A 22,734-nucleotide genomic window follows, 5' to 3' on the forward strand; every position below is an offset into this window, starting at 1 on the left:
AGAAGTATCCTATTTATTTCTATTAATGAGTATAAGTCTTGATGAGACAATAGAACTTAGGCTAGGTGTGTGTGCACCATGTCTCAGCACCAGCAGAACATGGATAAAAGAAGGACCATCAGAACACACCATCAGCAACAACATGGGAACCCCTGGGAGCAACTATCGCAGAAGAGGGGCCCTGGGTTTGTGGCTCAGAGAAGAAGAAATCCATTCGGAGTGATCATAGCTTGGCCAGTCTACTTCACTAGTGCGGATAATAGTTAGATCTTGGTCATGAGTCTGAATGGTCTCTGTACGCTATTCTCAGAAATCATGATTAAGCTAGCTCTTCTGAATAAGTAGAAATGAAAATGAAATGAAAATCGCTTATTGTCACGAGTAGGCTTCAATGAAGTTACTGTGAAAAGCCCCTAGTCGCCACATTCCGGCGCCTGTCCGGGGAGGCTGGTACGGGAAGTAGTACTAAATTCTGGTGCCTTTACTGTGTCTGTTTAAGCCGGTCAACAGAGCCATTAAGGTAGAAATCCATCAATTTCATATTTTTTTGTTTATAAAATTAGAGTACCCAATTAATTTTTACTAATTAGGGGACAATTAGTGTGGCCAATCCACCTACCCTGCACATCTTTGGGTTATGGGGGCGAAACCCACGCAAACACGGGGAGAATGTGCAAACTCCACACGGACAGTGACCCAGCGCCGGAATCGGCTTCGTGAGGCAGCAATGCTAACCCCTGCACCACGTGCTGCCCATACCCATCAATTTCATGTGTTTAGGGCATCTTCCACATAAATACACTCTGATCCTCAAGGATTATCAAACAAAATTTCCAGAATATTATTCCATCTTGACCCTCAATGTGACCTGGTTCCCTTCAAAATTCTCTACCTGGCCAGAATCTCTCAACAAAATCACAATTTGCATTCATGTAGCACTTTTAAATACTCCCAGGTGCTTGACAGAAGCATTATTCGACTATATTTTCATAGAAACATGGACAATAGAGGCAGGAGGAGGGCATTCGGCCCTTTGAACCTGCTGATCATCTAACTCAGTAACCTTTTCCTGGTTTCTCTTCATCTCCTTTGACCCTCCTTCTTCCCAAGAGCTATATCTAACTGTTTATTGAAAAATACAATATTTTGGCCTCAACTGCTTTCCATGGTAGGGAATTCCACATGCCGACCACTCTCCAGGTGAAGAAATGTTTCCTCATCTCAGTCCTAAATGGTGTACCCCGTATTCTCAGGCTGTGACCCTCGGTTCTGGTCTCACCCGCCATCAGGAACATTCTTCCTGGAACTACCCTGTCTGGTACAGTTAGAATTTTATAGGTTTCTATGACATCCCTCTTCATTTGTCTCGACTCCAGTGAATATAATCCTAAACGACTCAACCTCTCCTCATACGTCAGTCCCGCCATTCCAGGAATCAGTCTGGAAATCCTTCTCTGCACTCCTTCCATAGAAAGAACATTCTTCATCAGATAGGGGCCTCACGGTAGCATGGTGGTTAGCATCAATGCTTCACAGCTCCAGGGTCCCAGGTTCGATTCCCGGCTGGGTCACTGTCTGTGTGGAGTCTGCACGTCCTCCCCGTGTGTGCGTGGGTTTCCTCCGGGTGCTCCGGTTTCCTCCCACAGTCCAAAGATGTGCGGGTTAGGTGGATTGGCCATGCTAAATTGCCCGTAGTGTAAGGTTAATGGGGGGATTGTTGGGTTACGGGTATACGGGTTACGTGAGTTTAAGTAGGGTGATCATTGCTCGGCACAACATCGAGGGCCGAAGGGCCTGTTCTGTGCTGTACTGTTCTATGTTCTATAAGGAGATCAAAACGGCACACAATATTCTCGACGTAGTCTCATCAAGGCCGTGTTTAATTGAAGTAAGACATCCCTGCTCCTACAGTGGTTAGCACTGTTGTTTCACAACACCAGGGATCCGGGTTCAATTCCAGGCTTGGGTCACTGCCTGTGGGGAGTCTGCACGTTCTCCCTATGTCTGCGCGGGTTTCCTCCGGTTTCCTTTCAGAAGTCCCGAAAGCCGTGCTTGTGAGTTGAATTGGACATTCTGAATTCTCTCTCAGTGTACCTGAACAGGTGTCGGAGTGTGGCGACTAGGAGATTTTCACAGTAACTTTATTGCAGTGTTAATGTAAACCTACTTGTGACACTAATAAAGATTATTATTACTATTATTGGAATCCTTTTGCTATGAAGGCCAACATACCATCCGTCTTCTTACCGCCTGCTGCACCTGCATGTTTACTTTCACCGACTGGTGTACAAGGACACCCAGGTCTTGTTGCACATTCCCCTCTCTCAATCTATAGCCTTTCAGATAATATACTCCTTTTCTGTTTTGCTACCGAAGTGGATAACCTCACATTTATCCACATTGTACTGCATAGGGGCTGGTTTAGCTCACTGGGCTAAATCGCTGGCTTTTAAATCAGACCAAGCAGGCCAGCAGCACGTTTCGATTCCCGTACCAGCCTCCCCGGACAGGCGCTGGAATGTGGCGACTAGGGGCTTTTCACAGTAACTTCATTGAAGCCTACTCGTGACAATAAGCGATTTTCATTTCATCTGCCAAGCATTTGAACACTCATTCAACTTGTTCACTTCACACTGAAACATCCGCCTCACAGCTCACTCTCCCACCCAGCTTTGTGTCATCTGCCAATTTGGAGATAATACATTTAGTTCCCTCATCTAAATCATAAACATATATTGTGAATAGCTGGGGTCCTTGCGCTGATCCCTATGATACCCCATTAGTCACTGCCCACCATTTGGAAAAAGACCTGTTTATTCCTACTCTTGGTTTCCTGTCTGTTGACCAGTTGTTTTATTTTATCCATGTTAGAACTCCAATCCCATATGCTTTAACTTTGCAGCCCAATCTCTTATATGGGACATTGTCAAAAGTCCAAATAAACCACACCAGCTCCCCAGTCTGAACTCCACTAGTTATATCCTGGAAGAATTCCAGTCGATTTGCCAAGCTTAATTTCCCTTTTGTAAATCCATGCTGATTCTGTCTGATTCTGCCAGTGTTTTCCAAGTGCTTTGCTATTAAATCTTTTATAATGAAGTCTAGTATTTTCCTCACTACTGACATCAGGCTGACTGATCTATAATTTACTGTTTTCTCTCCATCTCACTTTTTAAATAGGAGGGTTACAATAGATATTCTCCAATCCATGAGCACTATTCCAGATCTATAAAATCTCGGTAGATGACCACTAATGCATCCACTATTTCTTGGCCCACTTCCTTAAGTACTTTGGGATATAGATTATCAGGCTCTGGGGATTTATCGGCCTTCAATCCCATCAATTTCACCAACTCCATTTCCCTTTCTCTACAAATACTGATTTCCTTCAGTTCCTCCGTCTCACTAAACTCTGTGTTCCCCAACATTTCTGGTACGTTATTGGTGTCCTCCTTTGTGAAGAAGGTACCAAAGTGTGTATTTAGTCTGTCAGCCATTTCTTTATTCCCCGTTATAAATTCCCCTGTTTCTGATCGTAAAGAAGCTAAATTTGACATCACCAATCTGTTTTGCATTACATACCTTTTAAAGGAGCTTTTACAGTCAGTTTCTATGTTCCCCGTAAACTCACTCTCGTACTCTATTTTCCCATATCTTAATCAATCTCTTTGTCCTCCTTTGCTTAATTCAAAGCTGCCTCCAATCCTCAGGTCTTCTGCTTTTTGTGACCAATTTGTACGCCTTTTCCTTGGACCTGATACTATCTCTATTTTCCCTTGTTAGCCATGGTTTGACCACCTTTCCCCGTGTTATTTTTGCGCCAGACAGGAACAAACAATTGTTGCAGTTCACCCATGCGCTCTTTGAATGTTTGCCATTGCCTATCAACCATCAAGCCTTCATGTAATATTCCCCAATTCATCATAACCAACTCGCGCTTCATACCTTTGGTAGTCACCACTGATGTATATATTGTATATAGAGGATGTTGTTATAGATGCTTTACGGTAAGGCCCCTGTACTACAGGTAAGGGGGTAGATCCCTGCCTGCTGGCTCCACCCAGTAGGCGGAGTATAAATATGTGTGTTCAACGTACAGCAGCCATTTTGTCAGCTGCTGTAGGAGGCCACACATCTCAGTGTAATAAAGCCTCAATTACATCCTACTCTTGCCTTTGCGTAATTGATAGTGCATCAATACCATCATTTATTTAGAGTCAGGGCCCTAGTCTCAGAATGAACTCCCTCACTCTCCATTTTGATGACAAATCCTACTGGGCAACTAAAGGCTTGGCCACCACAGATTAAGCAATGAAAATGGGGGTGACGTTCTACGACATATCACATTGAATGACTTTTTAAGTATAACTACTGTTATTATATAGGCGAATGGGGCAGTGAGTTCCCACAAAAAACAATGAGGTAACCATTCAGTTAATACGAGAGCAAAACACTGGTTGCTGGAAATCTGTGTTCTGACCAAAAGTCATCGGCCTGATATTTCCAACTCCTCAGATGCTCTCTGACCTGCTGAGTATTTCCAGCATTTCCTGATCAGTCAGTGTGCTCTGGGGTTGTTAGCAGTGAGGCAACTATTAGCTCGGGTTTTGAATAGGTTTTTACGATAACATCCACATGAATCTACAAACAAATGTTGCTTCTGGAGTCCGTTGGTCAATTAAATATTTAACCAGCCACTTTCAGAGGATGTTAATTGACTGTTGTTCCTGAGAGTCAGTGGCAGCTGCCTGAGAAGAGATTAGAAATTGGAACCCTACTTTGGTTTGTAGTCCTAAACCTGAGGCACAGGTCCCTGTGGATAGAGCTGGAATGATGTGTTTACTCTGAGGCTGGAGACGTTTATTCAGTGTTGAATCTTACCTGAAGCTTATTAATTCTAACCCTGCATTTAGTTCATCCCTTCAATCTTAGTCAAATAATTTGTGACATCAGGACCGGGATTCTTCGAGCCCTCACGCCGCAAGGGCGGAGAATGGGGCGTTGGACCTGCGACGCCTTCGCGCGTTCTCCGGCAACCGGAGAATCACCGCCAGTTGTGTGCGCACGATCGACGTGGCACCGGTCAGGGACTCTTGAAAGAGGCCCCCGCTGTGAATCTCTGCGGTCAACCGGCCGCGTTCCTGCCGGCATGATTCTTGCATGCTGCCACCAGGCGGGAGCACGGCGTCGCGGCTGCGGTGGCCGTCCTGGTGGGGGGAGGGAGGCCGGGGGGATCAGTCTCGGAGGGGGGGGGGGGACCCCCACAACGGCCAGGCCTGGGATCGGAGGCCACCGATCGGCGGGTGCGCGCGATCTGGTGGGGTGGGGGCTACCTTCCTGCGCACCGGCCCGCTGTGTGGGTCTGCTATGTTTCACGGGGCCGGGGCCGCAGGCCGCAGGAGCTACGCGGCGCACGACGGGGCCATGCAAGCCCCCTTATAAAATGAAGAATCACCCCGGAATTTTTAGAAAAATGTCCGGAGTGATTCGCGTCCGTTTTCTGGTGGGCGTGGGGACATGGACCCATTATCGGAGAACCCCGGCCCAGATACGCAGCATCTTAAAGACCCAACTCATAAATGCCCCCCCAATTTGCTTTTGTTGAAATGAAAATATGGATTCCGTGAAACTCTCTTTACAGTTTGAAGTCATCCTTATTTCTATTCAAACTCTTTGGAACACATCAGTGTTCCTTTGAAGGTCAAAATGACAGGCTCAATCCAATGTCTTCTTTCATCTATTTCAAGTTCCCTTTAATATACCACAAATGGTAAAGGCTGAGAAGATTGAGGGAGGGCCGTGAAAACAACAGTAAACATTTTGAGCTGAATGCGATTAGCTTCCGAGGCTCTGGTTGTGTAACGAGAGGATACTTCTCGGAAGAGGAGCATATATCTTAGCACATTTTGCATGATATAAACATCTAATTAAAGCTCACGTTCTGGTGTAGTTCCTTGGTGGGGTTGTGTTCCTGGAACCATTTTAATAGCACGTTTTCCTTGAGTGGCCCAATAACACCATGTTTCATATGGATCTTGGCGAGGGTCGTGGCACCAGGGACCATCTCCACCAGCCCTGCAAGAAGTCCAATAGCTTGAGTGTAGCAGCACTAAAATGCCATGCATTTGCTGAATTGTATGTTTCTATCTGCATTAAATGCATCACTGACATATCAGTGCAACTGTAGACAATACAAGGGGTGAATTTACATCACGATTTAAGCATGATCCTCAGTTAAGTTCCATGTGAAAGATTTTATTTAGTTGTATATACTTGCAGTTGACCACATACATTTGCTATCATCTGCTTCAAGCTGTCAACACGTGCAGAATATTTACTTGTTAAGTTTTTCTGGTATAGCTGTGATGCTGGCAATGCTGACATGAAATCCCTGTTCTAAGCACTTGTAGAGTAGCCAAATATGGTGAGAAGCTCAATCCAGGCCTTCATGAGCCATTGATGGGGCAGAAATATAAACTGCATACTACTGTAATTTAAGGGTTAAACCTTTAATAACAAAGGCAACATGGCTGTGGCACAGACCTCTCTCCCTTCCTGTCGATATGCAGCGATAGACAATCATGCTCATATTCAGCCCTTCCTGGCACCAAATCCTGTTCATTACTTTAACCATCTGTAAAACAAGCATGTCCTGTCGAAGGTCATCTCCTGACTGGAAAGAGGGAAAGATCAAAACCAATTAGTTTGGAAACCCAGTAAGAAAGTAATGGATGTCCCAGAGGCATTGCTCCTGGGGTAGTTGAATATACATAGTTCATTAACAATAGGTGCAAAATTTACAGGAAGTGTCTGCTGGATACAAGACTCTTAATGTTACATGTTACGGCAAGTCGAAGGAGATACTATTCTGCAGCAGTGAAGGTTACATTAACAGAAGCAAGACTGGGAAAATGCTACAGGATTCAAGTGCAACAGTCACAAGAAGTGCATGCTATTGCAGCAGACGGGAAGTGTGCACAAACACTAGGGGACGGATTCTCCGTCCTGCAGCACTTGTTTTCTGGTACGGCGCGCCCCCACCGACAGTGGGATCTTCTGTTCCGGCAGCCGGCCAATGGAGTTTCCCATTGTGGGCACCCCCATGCTGTTGGGAAATCGATGGGCGTGAGTGTGCTGCCAGCGAAGGAGAGAATCCCGCCGATGGAGAATCCAGCCCTAAATTTTCAATATATTTAATATGAGAACTGCAAAGTTTATAATGTAAATATTTTTTTAAAAATAGAATATTTAACTTTAAACATATGTCACATTATGTATGTACAACTGGTCTAAATATCCCTTGGCCATGATTCATGTTTTATTTGAAGATTATAGTCATTGGGTCGAATTCTCCTCCTTCGGGATGCTCCATTTTGCCGGCAGCCCAGGGGTTTCCCGACAGCATGGGCCACCCCAGGGGAAACCCCATTAACCAGCCGGCAAAACAGAAGATACCGATGGCGTGCCACACCAGAAATCTGGCGTGGCGGGGCGGAGAAACCTGCCCATTGTCTCCCCTGTGCAACATGATGGGACATTAACTTTGTGGTACATATTCCTTCGACTCGGCCAACGTTGTCTACCTCATTGCCAGAATTGCCAAGCAGAAACTTGTAGCCAAGTTCCACACACATTCCGCACACATGAGTATGGCTTCAACTGGGACCTTGGATTCATCTCGCATTACATTCACCCCCCACCACCTGGCCTGGGCTTGCAAAATCCTACCAACTTATACCTCTTTAACCTGTGATTACTCCTCTCTCCGGTTGGTCCGTTGGGACCTGTAAAGATTTAATTACCTGCAAAGACTCGCATTCAAAGTATCGTGTTGAATCTTTGATTTTGTCAATATATATGTTTTTGGAAACTACCTCTTTATTCACCTGAGGAAGAAACAGTATTCCGAAAGCTAGTGTTTGAAACAACCCTGTTGGACTTTAACCTGGTGTTGTAAGACTTCTAACTGTACACTGTTACAGTAGCAGGAAACTACCTGTGGGCTTCTCTTTTTTTCAGGGAACCTTATGTCTTGGTTGTTGGGATCAACCATTGACTAAAGCATTACAAATCCCAGAATTTCAGTCACCAAGTGATGTGACCATCAATTCACAAGACACATGGTTGGAAGTGAACAATGGTTTTAATAATCTCACAACGGAGCCTGCCTGTGATGAGATGAACTGGCAGGCAGGCTCAGACTGCCAAGCTTTATACAACCAGTTGGTGGGAGGAGCCATGGGCGGAGCCAAGGGTGGAGCCCAGTACAAACTCCCGTGCACTCCCAGTACATCTCCCCCTAGGGGCAGAGCCGCGCAACTGCTCGTGTGCCGAGCTTACACAGACATAGTACATCATATGTAATAACAGTGTGAGTTACGCTACTGTGATTCACCACATTCACCCCCTGTAAAAAATTGAGTCCAGCGGGGGTGATGTGTCTACAATTTTTCCGATTGCGGGTTACAGTTACCAGTTACAATTTACAGGTTAAGTCGATCCGGAGGCTGAGTCGTCCTCTGGGATCGACGAAGCACCGGGGTTGCAGCCTCTTCTGGTGGCTGGGCGGTGGTGGTCGGCGAGGGAACCATGGCAGACCCCAGGGGAGATTCGTCGAGAGCTTCGTATCCGACTGGGTCGGCTGGTGACGGGGAGCGCCGGAAATCCAATGGCGGGGGGGCGCGGAGCACGGGCAGCGGAACTGCAGTCGTGGATGCGCCGGGCACAGGGGGTTGGGAGGGGTATAGTGCGAGAGGTATCTCAGTGGAGGTAGTGTTGGAGTTGGATCCTGCAGGTGCCAGGTCCCGAAGTGAAACAGTGTCCTGACGGCCGTCAGGGTACTCTATAAATGCGTAGTGTGGGTTTGAATGGAGCAGGAGCACTCTCTTTATGAGTGGATCAGTCTTGTATGTTCGGACGTGCTTCCGGAGGAGAACCGGGCCCGGTGTCTTTAACCATGCTGGGAGCGAAACCCCCGTGGTAGTGCCCCTGGATAAAATGAATAGCCGCTCGTGAGGGGTTTGGTAGGTAGCTGTACATAGGAGGGACCTAATAGCATGGAGCGCGTCAGGGAGGACTTCCTGCCAATGGGAGGTCGGGAGCTTCCTGGACCGGAGGGTCAGTAGGATGGTCTTCCAGACCGTCGCGTTCTCCCTCTCCACCTGCCCGTTCCCCCTCGGGGTTGTAGCTGGTCGTCCTGCTCGAGGCAATGCCCTTTTCGAGCATGTACTGACGCAGCTCATCGCTCATAAAGGACGAACCCCTGTCGCTGTGTACGTAGCTGGGGAACCCGAACAGAGTGAAGATACTATGCAGGGCCCTAATGACTGTATGGGAGGTCATGTCGGGGCACGGGATAGCAAAGGGGAAGCAGGAAAACTCGTTGATGACGTTCAGGAAGTACACATTCCTATTGGTCGAGGGGAGTGGCCCTTTGAAATCGATAACGAGGCGTTCAAAAGGCCGGGAGGCCTTGACCAGGTGGGCCCTGTCTGGTCTGTAGTAGTGCGGGTTGCACTCCGCGCAGATCGGGCAGTCCCTGGTGATGGCCTTTTACTCCTTGGTGGAGAAAGGCAGATTTTGGGCTTTGACATAGTGGGCGAGCTGGGTGACCCCCGGGTGGCAGAGGTCATCGTGGATAGCTATCAGGCAGTCGTCTTGGACGCTGGTGCTCGTGCCGCGGGACAGGGCATCTGAGGGCTCGTTGAGCTTCTACGGTTGGTACATAATATCGTACTTGTAGGTGGAGAGTTCGATTCTCCACCGTAGGATCTTATCATTTTTGATTTTGCCCCTTTGGGAGTTGTCGAACATAAAGGCTACCAATCTTTGGTCGGTGATGAGGGTGAACCTCCTACCTGTGAGGTAGTGCCTCCAGTGACGTATAGCTTCCACGATGGCTTGTGCTTCCTTTTCGACCGAGGAGTGTCGAAGTTCCGAAGCGGAGAGGGTTCGGGGGAAAAAGGCGACTGGTCTCCCTGCCTGATTTAGTGTGGCTGCGAGAGTGACCTCTGAGGCATCGCTCTCCACCTGAAAGGGACGGATTCATCCACCGCCCGCATGGCCGCTTTGGCGATGTCCTCCTTGATCCGAGTGAAGGCCTGACGAGCCTCATCCGATAGGGGGAAGAGTGTTGCCTTAAACAGTGGGCGGGCTTTGTCCGCATATTGAGGGACCCACTGGGCGTAATACGAGAAGAATCCCAGGCACCTTTTGAGGGCCCTGGGACAATGAGGAAGAGGGAGTTCTAAGAGGGGGCGCATACGGTCCAGGTCGGAACCCAGGACTCTGTTCTCCATGACATAGCCAAGGATGGCTAGCCTGGTCGTGTGGAAAACGCATTTCTCCGTGTTATAGGTAAGGTTGAGTTTCTGGGCAATCCGGAGAAATCGATTGAGGTTAGCGTCGTGGTCCTGCTGGTCGTGGCCGCAGATGGTGACGTTATCCAGGTACGGAAACGTGGCCCGCAGCCCGTACTGGTCCACCATTCGGTCCATTGCTCGTTGGAACACGGAGACCCCATTAGTTACGCCAAAGGGAACCCGGAGGAAGTGGAAGAGGCGGCCGTCGGCCTCAAACGCCGTGAAGTGGCGATCCTCCGGGCGGATTGGGAGCTGATGGTATGCAGATTTCAGATCCACTGTGGAAAAGACTTTATAGTGGGCGATCTGATTCACCATGTCTGCAATCCTGGGGAGGGGATACGCATCGAGGAGTGTGAACCGATTAATGGTCTGGCTATAGTCCACTACCATTCGGAATTTTCTCCCGGTCTTGACGACCACCACATGAATTTCAGAGGTGCTTTGGACACGACTGGTCCAGTGTCACTGCGCTTAGTTGCAGGTAGTCGGCGGCTCGATCAACTGTGCTGGAGTGGCCCCGTGATGACTGCCCTCTGAGTTCGGAATCTTCTAGTCGCATTTCTGAGTTGGAAGAGGATGGAGCCCAAGATGGCCGCCCCCATGAGTCGCACATGGCCGGCCGCATGGAGGAGGAATGCCAAGATGGCCGCCCCCATGGGTCGCACATGGCCGGCCGCATGGAGGAGGATTGCCAAGATGGCCGCCCTCATGAGTCGCACATGTTGGGTGGGGGTGGAGTCGGCATATAGGCTGCAGCATTTTGGGGCCTGCGTGCCTGTGGATTCTGGAAACGAGTGCTCTGGGCTGCGGGGGAGTTAGGAGAGGAGGCCTGCTCTGCCAGGCAGACTCGGGCATAGTGTCCCTTGCGACCGCAGGTCACGTTACGGGCCGGGCAGTACTGCCGTGGGTGCTGGGGCTGCCCGCAAAAGTGGCACACTGGAGCTGCGTGATGGCTAGGTGGCCGCGTGGCACAGGCCTGGGGCAGTCGCTGGTCGGGGGCCCAGGATGGGGTCGCTTGGTCCGCGGGGAACGAGGTGAGGCTGCGGAATGAGGCCTCCATAGTGGTAGCTAGTTCTACCGGGTCCTCTAAGTTCTGGGCCCCTTTTTCCAACAACCGCTGGTGCACATAGTTTGATCTGAGGCCTGCCACGTACACGTCGCTAACGGCAAGTTCCCTGTGCTGTTCGGCTGATACAGCCTGGTGATTACAGTCCTGAGCTAAAATCTTTAACTCCCGCAGGAATTCTGCTAACACTCCGCGGGGCGCTGGCGGCGGGTCGTAAAAATATGGCACGCGTAGACCTCGTTGATGGGCCTCACGTACATTCGATCTAGCATGGCCAGGGCCTCCGTATACGAGTTAGTACCATTTAGTTGAGAAGATATACGGTGGCTCACCCTTGCGTGCAGTAGGTTGAGTTTCTGCTCCTCGGTAGTTTCAGCAGTACTTGATTCAGCCAGGTAGGCCTTGAAACATCTGAGCCAGTGCTGGAAGATTTCTCCTGCCTCTGCAGCCAGCGGGTCGAGTTCTAGTCGGTCAGGTTTGAGGGCTGATTCCATAGTTGTTTCTTTGAGTTGTTTCTTCGATTTCTTCTTATCGATTTCTTCTTGTTTCCTGAGATTATTAAATTGATGTGACCACCAATTCACAAGACACATGGTTGGAAGTGAACAGTTGTTTTAATAATCTCACAACGGAGCCTGCCGGCGACGAGATGAACTGGCAGGCAGGCTCAGACTGGTTGGTGGGAAGAGCCATGGGTGGAGCCAAGGGTGGAGCCCAGTACAAACTCCCGTACACTCCCAGTACATCTCCCCCTAGGGGCAGAGCCGCGCAACTGCGCGTGTGCCGAGCTTACACAGACATAGTATATCATATGTAATAACAGTGTGAATTACGCTACTGTGATTCACCACACCAAGTGAAACAGAACACCCACTGAACCCTCAATTATTGGAATTCGCAAAATCTAATACAGCTTCAAAATAAAATTACCAAAGTAAAATATTTATATTTCTCTCTACAAGGTTTCCAGCCTTATGCTGAATCGGCCTTCTACACTGGAGCATGGGAACTTCTAAACAAGAATAGATTAAAATTCATACTACTTGTCTTCCACCATCTTAGTGGTACATGATTGTACAATATTTTAAGGTTAAGGTGCAGGATCAGTCAGCAGATGGGAAGGCAAATGCAATGTTAGCATTTCTGTCGAGAGGGATGTACTTCTGAGGCTGAATAAGGCTCTGGTCAGACCCCATTTGGAGTATTGTGAGCAGCTTTGGGCACCATATCTAAGGAAGGATGTGCTGGCCTTGGAATGGGTCCAGAGGAGGTTCACAAGAACGATCCCTGGAATAAAAAGCTTGCCGTAGAAGGAACGGTCAAGGAGTCTGGGTCTGTCCTCGTTGGAGTTTAGAAGGATATGAGGGGATCTTATTGAAACGTACAAGATACTGCGAGGCCTGGATAGAGTGGACGTGGAGAGGATGTTTCCACTTGCAGGAAAAACTAGAACCAGAGGACACAATCTCAGACGAAAGGGACGATCCTTCAAAACAGAGATGAGGAGGAATTTCTTCAGCCAGAGGGTGGTGAATCTGTGGAACTCTTTGCCGCAGAAGGCTTTGGGGAACAAATCACTGAGTGTCTTTAAGATAGAGATAGATAATTGATTAATAAGGGGATCAGGGGTTATGGGGAGAGGGCAGGAGAATGGGGATGAGAAAATATCAGCCATGATTGAATGGCGGAGCAGACTCGATGGGCCGAGTGGCCTAAATCTGCTCCTATGTCTTATGATCTTATATTTACCAGGCTTTCAAATACCGAAAGGAATAAAATTGAATACTATTTACATCGTAGGAGATTATCTTAACTGCTGTGTCATTTATATCTGCTCTCGCCCAGTGATGTGTCAAGGACTAAACAAGTGCCGGCCGCATTCATGGGTGTTTGACACGGACAGATTGATTTAGCAGCTAACATTTCAAAGATAAATGCAAATGTATTCACTGGATGTCTTTTGTCATTTTAACAGGCTGCATTCAGAGGCTATATTCCCTGATCTACAGGATTATTAGAGTAACATCATGTTATTGAATGAGCTTTCAAAACAGCTGTGCAAGAGCATAGATTGGACTGCCACCTATTCTACTCTAATCAAAGATGAGTATGGCAATTAATTCCAGCCATTTACATTCAGGTCATGAAGAAAGATGGTAGCATGCTATAAAATGAAATCTGCTCCATCTCTATAATTAGCCTCTTCAGATATCTCTTCACACTCTGTTCAAGTGCTTTCCCTCTTATCTACAAATTCGACTCCAATACCAACTCTTCTTCCCTCTGTTTCATTCAATGTTCCGTTCCCACGCACTTCCTGTAGTAATCCACGGGAGGCAGGAGTTCCGTCACCACACCAATATTTATTTACAATAATGATATTCCAGGAGCAGCTACAAACAGTGCTGCTAGCAGTCCAGTCAACTTAAGACTGGCTCACAAAGCCTACACAGGTGCTTATCTGGCCCCCCTCAATGAGCTATCATTGAGGGAGCTCATACTCCAATTGGCCAACCAATAAAGCCAATTGGAGTTCATTACACCCCTCCCCCCCAAGGTCCGAGGAATTCCTGTAGACTGGCATTCCTCTGAGCTTCTTCCTGCTCCTCATGTCTGGGTCTGTCACCTCTGTGTCGTCCGCCGGTTCGTTCTCCGAAGTGGGCGGGGTGTACCTTATAGGTGCCCGTCTTTTCCTTGACGACCTCCTTCGAAGTTGTTCTTCCTCCTCCTTGGGGAGAGGTGTCGCGGCGGCCTCGTCGAACGTGTCCATCTCTGACGACTGGATGACGGGGTCTGGAGAAATTGCTCGGGGCTGGGGTGTGGGTATCCTTTCCGTCTGGGCTATCCCAGCTTGAGGCGGTCCTGCTTCGCCTGCCTCCAGGTGTGGTTCCGCTGCCCTTATTTGGTCCAGATGTTTCTTCAGCACCTTACCTCCAATTGAAACCTCATAGGATATTGGCCCTGTTTGGGACTCTACCGTGCCTTTGACCCACGTTGGTCCATTCCCATAATTCTTGACCTAAACCGGTGCCCCCACCTGGAAATGTCTCTGCTGCCGACTATTATCATGCCCCCTGCGTTGGGCCTCCTGTTGTTTCTCCACTTTCCCCGTTAAATTTGGGAAAAGGAGACTCAGCCTCGTTCGCAGCCGCCTTCCCATTAAGAGTTCAGCTGGCGGTATGCCCGTTGTGGAATGCGGTGTGGTCCTGTAATCAAACAGCCAGCGGGAGAGCTTTGTGTCTATTGACGCTGCCGGCTGCTTCTTGAGTCCTGCTTTAAGTGTCTGGACCGCTCTCTCTGCCAGGCCGTTGGTCGCTGGATGGTAAGGAGCCGTTTTGATGTGACGGACTCCGTTTTCCTTCAGGAATTTTCCAAATTCCCCACTTGTGAATGCCGTTCCATTGTCCGACCCCAATACCTCCGGAAGTCCATGTGTTGCAAACGAGGCCCTGAGCTTTTCAATTGTCGATTCTGTGCTTGCCGCGTTTACCCGGTGGACGTCCAACCATTTGGAGTGGGCGTCCACTATCACCAAAAACATTGAGCCATGAAAAGGCCGGCGTGGTCAACATGCAGGCGGGTCCACGGTCTGCCTGGCCATTCCCACGGGTGCAATGGCGCCGCTGGTGGCACTCTTTGCCCCTGTTGGCACTCCTGGCACCGACGTACCAAGGCTGCTATGTCTGTGTCCAAACCTCGCCACCAAACGTAGCTTCGAGCTAGCATCTTCATTTTAGACACCCCTGGGTGTCTGTGATGTAACTCGGTTAAGATTGACTGACGGCCCTGAGCTGGGACTATTGCCCGTGCTTCCCATAATAGGATACCGTCTTCTACAGTTATTTGGTCCCTTCTGCTCCAGTATGGGTGCATCTGGGGCTCCACTGGTCTTTCCAGTTCCCCTGTTAGCAGTAAATGCTTCATCTTGGCTAAAACTGGGTCTTTTTGCGTCCACAACTGAATATGTTGTGCGTCTACTGGTAGGGTGTCCAAAAAATTTAGAGTCATTACTGTCTCCTCTACTTTTGGTATTTGCGGCAGAGTGTCCGGGAGGGGAAGTCTGCTCAAAGCATCTGCATTTGCTACTCACGTTCCCGGTCTGTGCTCCAGAACGTATCTATACGCCGCCAGTAGCAACGCCCAGCGTTGGATTCTAGCTGATGCAATCGGGGGTATTGACTTGTCTTCTTTTAATAACCCTAATAACGGCTTATGGTCCGTCACTATGGTGAATTTCCGCCCGTACAGATACTGGTGAAATTTTTTTACTGCGAATATCACCGCCAGTCCTTCCTTCTCGATTTGGGCGTACTTCCTCTCAGCCATCGCCAAGGTCCTCGAAGCATAGGCTATTGGCCGTTCTTCCCCATTCCTTCCTCTGTGGGCTAAGACGGCTCCTACCCCGTAGGGGAATGCATCACAAGTGACCACCAATTCAATCCTTGGGTCATAATGCTCTAGGAAATTTTCGGATGACAGCTGTTCCTTAATGTCCCTAAATGCTCGGTTTTGGCGGGCGGACCATTTCCATTCTTGCCCCTTTTTTAGTAGCTGGTGGAGGGGTTCTAGGATGGACGCCCTATTTTCAATAAATTTTCCATAATAGGTTACCTACCCTAGAAATGATCGTAACTCCTGGTCCGTGGTGGGAGCTGGGGCTTCTTTTATTTCCCTTACTCTGTCTTCTAATGGGTGTAAGCCTGACTCGTCTACTTTATATCCCAGGTACGTCACTTGTGGGGCCAGAAAAACACATTTTTCCCTTTTTAGCCGTACGCCTGCCTTTGCGAAACGCCTGAGCACTTCCTCCAGGTTCCTTAAGTGTTCCCTGTTTGTCCGACCCGTGATTAAGACATCGTCCAAACAAATCGCCACCTGCGGTAGTTCCTGCAGAATATTTTCCATCATACGCTGGAATATAGCGCAGGCTGATGACACTCCGAAAGGTAGCCTAGTATAACGATAAAGGCCCTTCAGGGTGTTGATCGTAGCGAACGTCTGGGAGTCCTTGTCCAGTTTTAACTGCAGGTAGGCGTGGCTCATGTCCAGTTTCGTGAACAAAAGCCCACCAGCCAATTTGGCATATAGGTCGTCTATTTTCGGGATTGGGTATTTGTCCAGCAGTGCGTAATTGTTTACCGTCTGTTTGAAATCTCCACAGAGACGTATCGAGCCGTCTGGCTTCAAAATTGGTACCACCGGCGCAGCCCATTCCGAGAACTGTACTGGTCTGATAATGCCGTCGCGCCGTAACCTTTCTATTTCGTCACTACTTTCTTCCTTAATGCAAAAGGTACCGGCCTGGCCTTACAAAATTTCGGAAGGGCTTCTGGGTCTACGTGCAAAGTTGCTTTGGCGCCTATGATTTCCCCCAAACCTTCCTGGAAGACCTCCGGGTATTTTTGGAGTACTCCACTCAACTGCCCACTTCCACTCTGGAACATTTTCATCCAATCTAATTTTAGGTCTTTCAGCCAGTTTCGTCCAATTAAGCTTGGTCCGGAGCCCTCTACTATCGTCAACGGTAATCTGAGCAATTGTTTCTCATATTCCACGGGTACACGAGTCATGCCTAGAACTTCCAGGGGTTCCCCCATGTAGGTTTTAAGTTTCGTCGATGTTTTTGTTAGGGTTAGTGACTGGATTCCAGCTTTGATGTTTCTAAATGCTGCCACTCCCATTACTGATACGGCCGCACCCGTGTCTATTTCCATTTTTGTCGGCCGCCCGTTCACCCGTGGGGTAATCTTAATGGGTTCTGCTTTCTTTGTTGCAATATTATATAATTGTTCCCCTTCGGAGGAGGATGGGGCGTCTAGGTTGTATACTTCCCTGCATCCCCACCTGCTATTCCCCTTTTGCCACCTCCTTCTAGGGTTTCTGTCGCTGTTACCCCACTCTGTCTGGTAACAGAAACTGTCCTTCTCTGTTGGGGGAGCCTCAGCCGGTACTTCCCTCTGTCTCCAGTTAGTCCTGGCAGACTTGGGGGCAGTTCTGGGGTTTTCCTTTTTCCCTCTATTCCTCAGGCTTTTCCTGAGAGCAGCTATCTGGTAGCCGGACCCATTGTGGTAGTTCCTCTCACAGGTATCTACCTCCATTGGCGTGCCCTGTAGTTCCTGCGCCCCACTTGCTGCCTTTTCTAGGGACAGTGCGAGCTGTAACGCCTACCTGCAGTCTAGCTCCGTTTCCGCCAACAGGTGTTTCTGTATTGTGAGGTCGTTTATACCACACACTAACCGGTCCCGAAGCATTTCATTTAGCGTCGGGCCGAACTCACATTTTTCCACCAGCCATTTCAGGCGGGTCAAGAAATTCATGACTGACTCCCTGTCTTCCCGCTTCGCTGTGTAGAATCTGTACCTACATAAAATGAGGGGTGGTTTTGGGTCGTAGTTCTCTTTCACCAATTCCGTTAATTCTCGGAAAGGTTTCATGTCCGGCGCATTGGGATAAGTCAGACTACGTATAATGGCGAAAGCTGAGGGTCCGTAGGCCGACAGTAGCATAAGCCGTCTCCTTTCTTCCGTCAGTATATCATTGGCCCGGAAGAAGTAACACATTCTCTCCACATACTGGGACCAGTCCTCAATCGCCGGGTCGAATGTCTCTAACCTCCCAAAAAACGGCATTTTTAAAATGGCAAGGGTTACCCTCCGAGTGCGGCAGCTGATCTCCGCAAAATTCTTAGTTTACCTCATCGCCACTGTAGTAATCCACGGGAGGCAGGAGTTCCGTCACCACACCAATATTTATTTACAATAATGATATTACAGGAGCAGCTCCAAACAGTGCTGCTAGCAGTCCAGTCAACTTAAGACTGGCTCACAAAGCCTACACAGGTGCTTATATGGGCCCCCTCAATGGGCTATCATTGAGTGAGCTCATACTCCAATTGGCCAACCAATAAAGCTAATTGGAGTTCATTACACTTCCCTCACCCTGCTCTATTTCCCAGCCCTGCACCTTTCCCCAATCCTTTAATCTTTCCCTCACTGCCTTCCCATGCTCCTCTCTCCTCTTTTCCTCGCCTTTCCCTCACTTTGTTCCAAACACCCATCCTTCCCTCTGTCCTCATTCTTCCCCCAATGCCTCTTCCATCACAATTACGATACCATACCCTTTTCCAGTTCTCCAACCTTTCCCTTGCCTTTCCAATCTTCTACCTGTCTCTCACTCTTTTCCAGTATTGATTTCCTTCATTCTGTTCCATTGCTTCTTGTCAATTATATGTCTTTGGGTGTTTTAAACTTAAAATAACTCCTTGGATACTTGTACATGCCATTTTTTTTGTCATAACAAAATTTTTTCAGCGATTGGATCAATTGATGCAATTCCAGCTACTTGCTGTTCAATATTGAACAACAGCAGTGGTGTTGGATTAGGAATTTTCAGGGATATCCACGCTATTTTAGAAAGGTTTCATTTTGATACTCTAGCAGTTAGATTGTGAAAAACACACATCACGCAATCTACCAGTGATAAACTGACAAAGAGAGATAGTTTTGATTTCATATCATAAAATATCTTCATTCAGTCAATATTGAAGAAGGATTTTTTAGCTATGCCACAATTGTCTCCCTGAATTATTCAAGCCCTTACCTTGTATATTACGTTGATATTTGTGCCCAAAGGGTCTGCGTTGATGAAAGCAATCTTCAGAGGAACAGCATTCGAGGTGAAATACGAACATGCCTTGCCACAAAGAAAAAAAAACATAGAAATGTAAGTATTATCACAAATTAATAACATTTGTATTGGAACAACATTTGAAGCAGAGGCAGCTAGAGAGATGGCTTTAGCAAAAGAACTAACAAAGATCTCTATGGGCTAAATTATATTATTTTGTTCTTTTGATTCAATAGATCACATGTTCAAGTTTCTTTCCTAGCCTCAATATATAATTTACTGGCTGGCATTTCTATTCACTACTGAGGGATTGTGGTTTTCTGGAGGGACCTACTTTTCAGACAGGATGTTAAATTGAGTAGTGCATGACATCTGGGAGATTTGAAAAGATGCTGTCTTGGTCAATATAAATCCCCAAACCCAGGGCAGCACGGTGGCGCAGTAGTTAGCACTGCTTCCTCACAGCGCTGGGGACCCAGGTTCCATCCGGTCCTGGGTCACTGTCCTTGTGGAATTTGCACATTCTCCCTGTGTCTGCGTGGGGCTCACCCCCACAAACCCAAAGAGTTGTGCAAAGTAGGTGAATTGACCACGTTAAATTGCCCCTTAATTGGGGAAAAAAGCGAATTGGGTACTCTAAATATATTTTATTTTTTTTAATTAAAAGAAAAAAATAAATTACCCAAACCCTCCTCCAGAAATGGACTAGCTAGTCATTTATCCCATTACCATTTGTGGAATCATGCTCTTTATAGATTGGTTTCCATGTTGGCCTGAAGAAACACCAGTGACTGGGGGTGGATTTTCCCGCTCTGGAGACTAAGTGCGGAAGCAGGTGGGAGAAGTGGTTCATTTCACACAGGGTGGTGGATGGGCTCTGGGGCCTGATTAAGCGTACATTATCAAGCCACTCTCCAAATCATATGGCAGTGCTGTCACTGATTTCTCTGCCCAGCTATCACCTAATGGGGTTAAAGGACCTGGCACCATATTTAACCGCCACCTCGACACCCATATTCACTCTCTGCAGCTCATCTGTGTGGCTTGTACTTCCTGAGGTGACCCGCAGGAGAAAAAAGCCAGGCACTTCAAGTTTCAGTCACAAATCTCTGCTGGTTCCCCTCAAAGCCGTCTGCAAACAGCCTGATGGCCTCTTCTAGGTGGATGGAACCAGGCAGTCCACCAACATCACCTAGTCTGGCTGGGAGGGGGCAGTAATAAAGGTCTGTCCATTGGGACCCTGCTGTGCGGGAAGAGGATAAATGATCTAATCTGCTCTGCCATGGTAAGTCAGCCTATTGCTCACTCCAAACTCCCACTCCCATAATGCAATCAGACACTCAAAAGGGTTAAATTGCTCAGGGATACTCCGATTAGTAGAGGAGACTTCAGCACTGAATGTCTCATGCACACTTTAATATCAGGGGCTGTTTAGCACAGGGCTAATTCGCTGGCTTTGAAAGCAGACCAAGGCAGGCCAGCAGCACAGTTCAATTCCCGTAACAGCCTCCCCGAACAGGCGCCGGAATGTGGCGACTAGGGGCTTTTCACAGTAACTTCATTTGAAGCCTACTTGTGACAATAAGCGATTTTCATTTCATTTCATTTCATTTCATCACCACCATCTCACCTATCATTCTGCACAAACAGTATTTTCAGCCCTTACTGGGGAGCTACTGTACACACAGTGGGCCAGCATGCTTCAAGGTCTACTCCATCCCTTCTCATCACATTCCGCCCAATGTCTTCTGCAGGTCAATCTGGCCCACAGAAAAAGGGAGAGATCCCAGACAAACCGGTGGACATCAAGGAGTTCACTGGCTTCGAAGAGAGGCACCTGAGATGACGGCGGGTTGTGGAGGGGTAAGGGGGGCGGGGGGGGGGGGAGTCAGGGGGATGAAGGTGGTGACAGGGTGCATTTCTTGTGGCAAAGGTGAAATCGGCCTCCACTAGCAAGCCAAGGACGGATGAACCCTTCATGAGTTGATGACACCCTGACATTCACAGTGAGTGACATGCAATGTTACATTCTGCCAGCTTATGAAGTGGATCTATCGTTTCCTGCTTCCAGGCACCAGCAGGCCCAGACCCGGGTCAAGCCAGACCATCAGCCCCAGACCCCAGTAAATCCGGAGGACTTGAGGGGTTCTGCGAAAAAAGCAAATTCCTCCTTTATACACTTCGCATGAATAAGCAATGGTTAATTAAGAGAGAACAACCAATGAGAATAATGACAAACATAACATCTTGGCCAAAACCATAGAAAAATAAACCTGGAAATTATTTCACACAGCAATACAAAAAAGGTTTCGGATCAGCAAAATACACCATGCAAATGTAGCACACGTCCTCCTGAATTAGGAGAAAGTTAATCATACTCAAGTAATAACCATTTTGCACGGGCTCGTATGATGTTTCTATAGAAACAATTCCTAAGTGTATGCCAAATGCGTTGGACCCTGCATCCCGTGTTTTGAATCACTATGTCAAACTAATCGCAGCAAAGCGCCTCATTTAAACAACTAACAAATTATTTTGTTCGACTGCTCGCTATCCAAGATTGAGAGCGGAGGCTGTGGGACTGAAGCAATTTTGCTCTAAGCACAGGCCTTAAGGCTATTACACTCTTGTAATTTATTTCCCTTGTGGCTTCCAGACATCAGAGAATGTGGATCATTAAATTCACCTCAGTCTGCGTTGGATTTCAATCTATTTTCAAATTTAAAAATCAGCATTCCGTTCTGTGGACTGAATATGAACATTTAACTCTTTCAAGCATAGAATTGTAGGCCAGAATTCTCCAGCAAATCAGTTTTCCCGCCGGCAGGACACCCCCACCCGGGGATTTCCCGGTGGCGTTGGGAGGCTTCAATGGCAAATCCCATTGACAAGCGGGGGGGGGGGGAGTATAGTATCCTGCTGCGAGCGAATGGCGCGCCGCTGAGAAACACGCAACTAAGCCACTGGATAATCCAGACCATAATGTGTAAAGAGAGAACTCGGAGACGTTTTGACTCCGGCATATTTTTGATTTTCTGCAAAAAAAGATTTTGACTGATCAGATAGGTTATTTACGTTTCTACTAAGCTTGCCTCAGTTAGTAACACATTTGCCTGATTCAGAGGATTTTGAGTGAGTCTTGAACCCAAAATCTCAGGTGACATTTCAACACGCGACTGTCAAGGGTACCATTTTCCGGGTGACAGGCACTGTGTCCACTGTATGAAGAATCACAGTGGAAATACTTCACAGCTCATTTGTGATGTAATAATTATTTCAACAATCAAAAGGAGGGAGTTGCGTTTTTATAACACCTTTAATCTTCTCAGGATATCACAATGCACTTTATGAATTCATGAAATGATTTACTTTAGAAGTGCTGTCAATGTTCAGTCGGCAATCGGTGACAGCCAATCCGTGCATAGCAAATTAGCAATTTGTTGTTCTTTGTGTTGTTGGCTAGGGAAGGAGTAATATGAGCCTGGATGTCAGGAGAATGCTCTACTCTTATTCCTTTCTGACTCTAAGCTGAGTTGCCTACCCTACACCTCCAAGATCACTTACTTCCACTTTGGGCAAAACTGCCCATCACCCCTGCCTTCGCCTTTCTGCTGCTGAAACCTGTGGTAGTCACCAGTGTTGTATTATATTGTATATACTGGTATTACGGTAAGGCCC

At 47.7% G+C, this 22,734-nt stretch overlaps 1 protein-coding gene across 1 annotated transcript in view; it reads right to left on the bottom strand.

The window, feature by feature from the left end:
• The window catches only part of LOC119973296 (phosphatidylinositol 4-phosphate 3-kinase C2 domain-containing subunit gamma-like), a 307,465-nt gene that overhangs the window by 71,000 nt on the left and 213,731 nt on the right, over positions 1 to 22,734 (bottom strand). Inside the window, 3 exon segments of the mRNA XM_038811105.1 lie at positions 5,939 to 6,075; positions 6,544 to 6,673; positions 19,030 to 19,122. Coding sequence (XP_038667033.1) covers positions 5,939 to 6,075; positions 6,544 to 6,673; positions 19,030 to 19,122 — 360 coding nt within the window.

The sequence above is a fragment of the Scyliorhinus canicula genome, chromosome 11, assembly GCF_902713615.1.
Source record: "Scyliorhinus canicula chromosome 11, sScyCan1.1, whole genome shotgun sequence".
In the NCBI taxonomy this organism is placed as follows: Eukaryota; Metazoa; Chordata; class Chondrichthyes; order Carcharhiniformes; family Scyliorhinidae; genus Scyliorhinus; species Scyliorhinus canicula.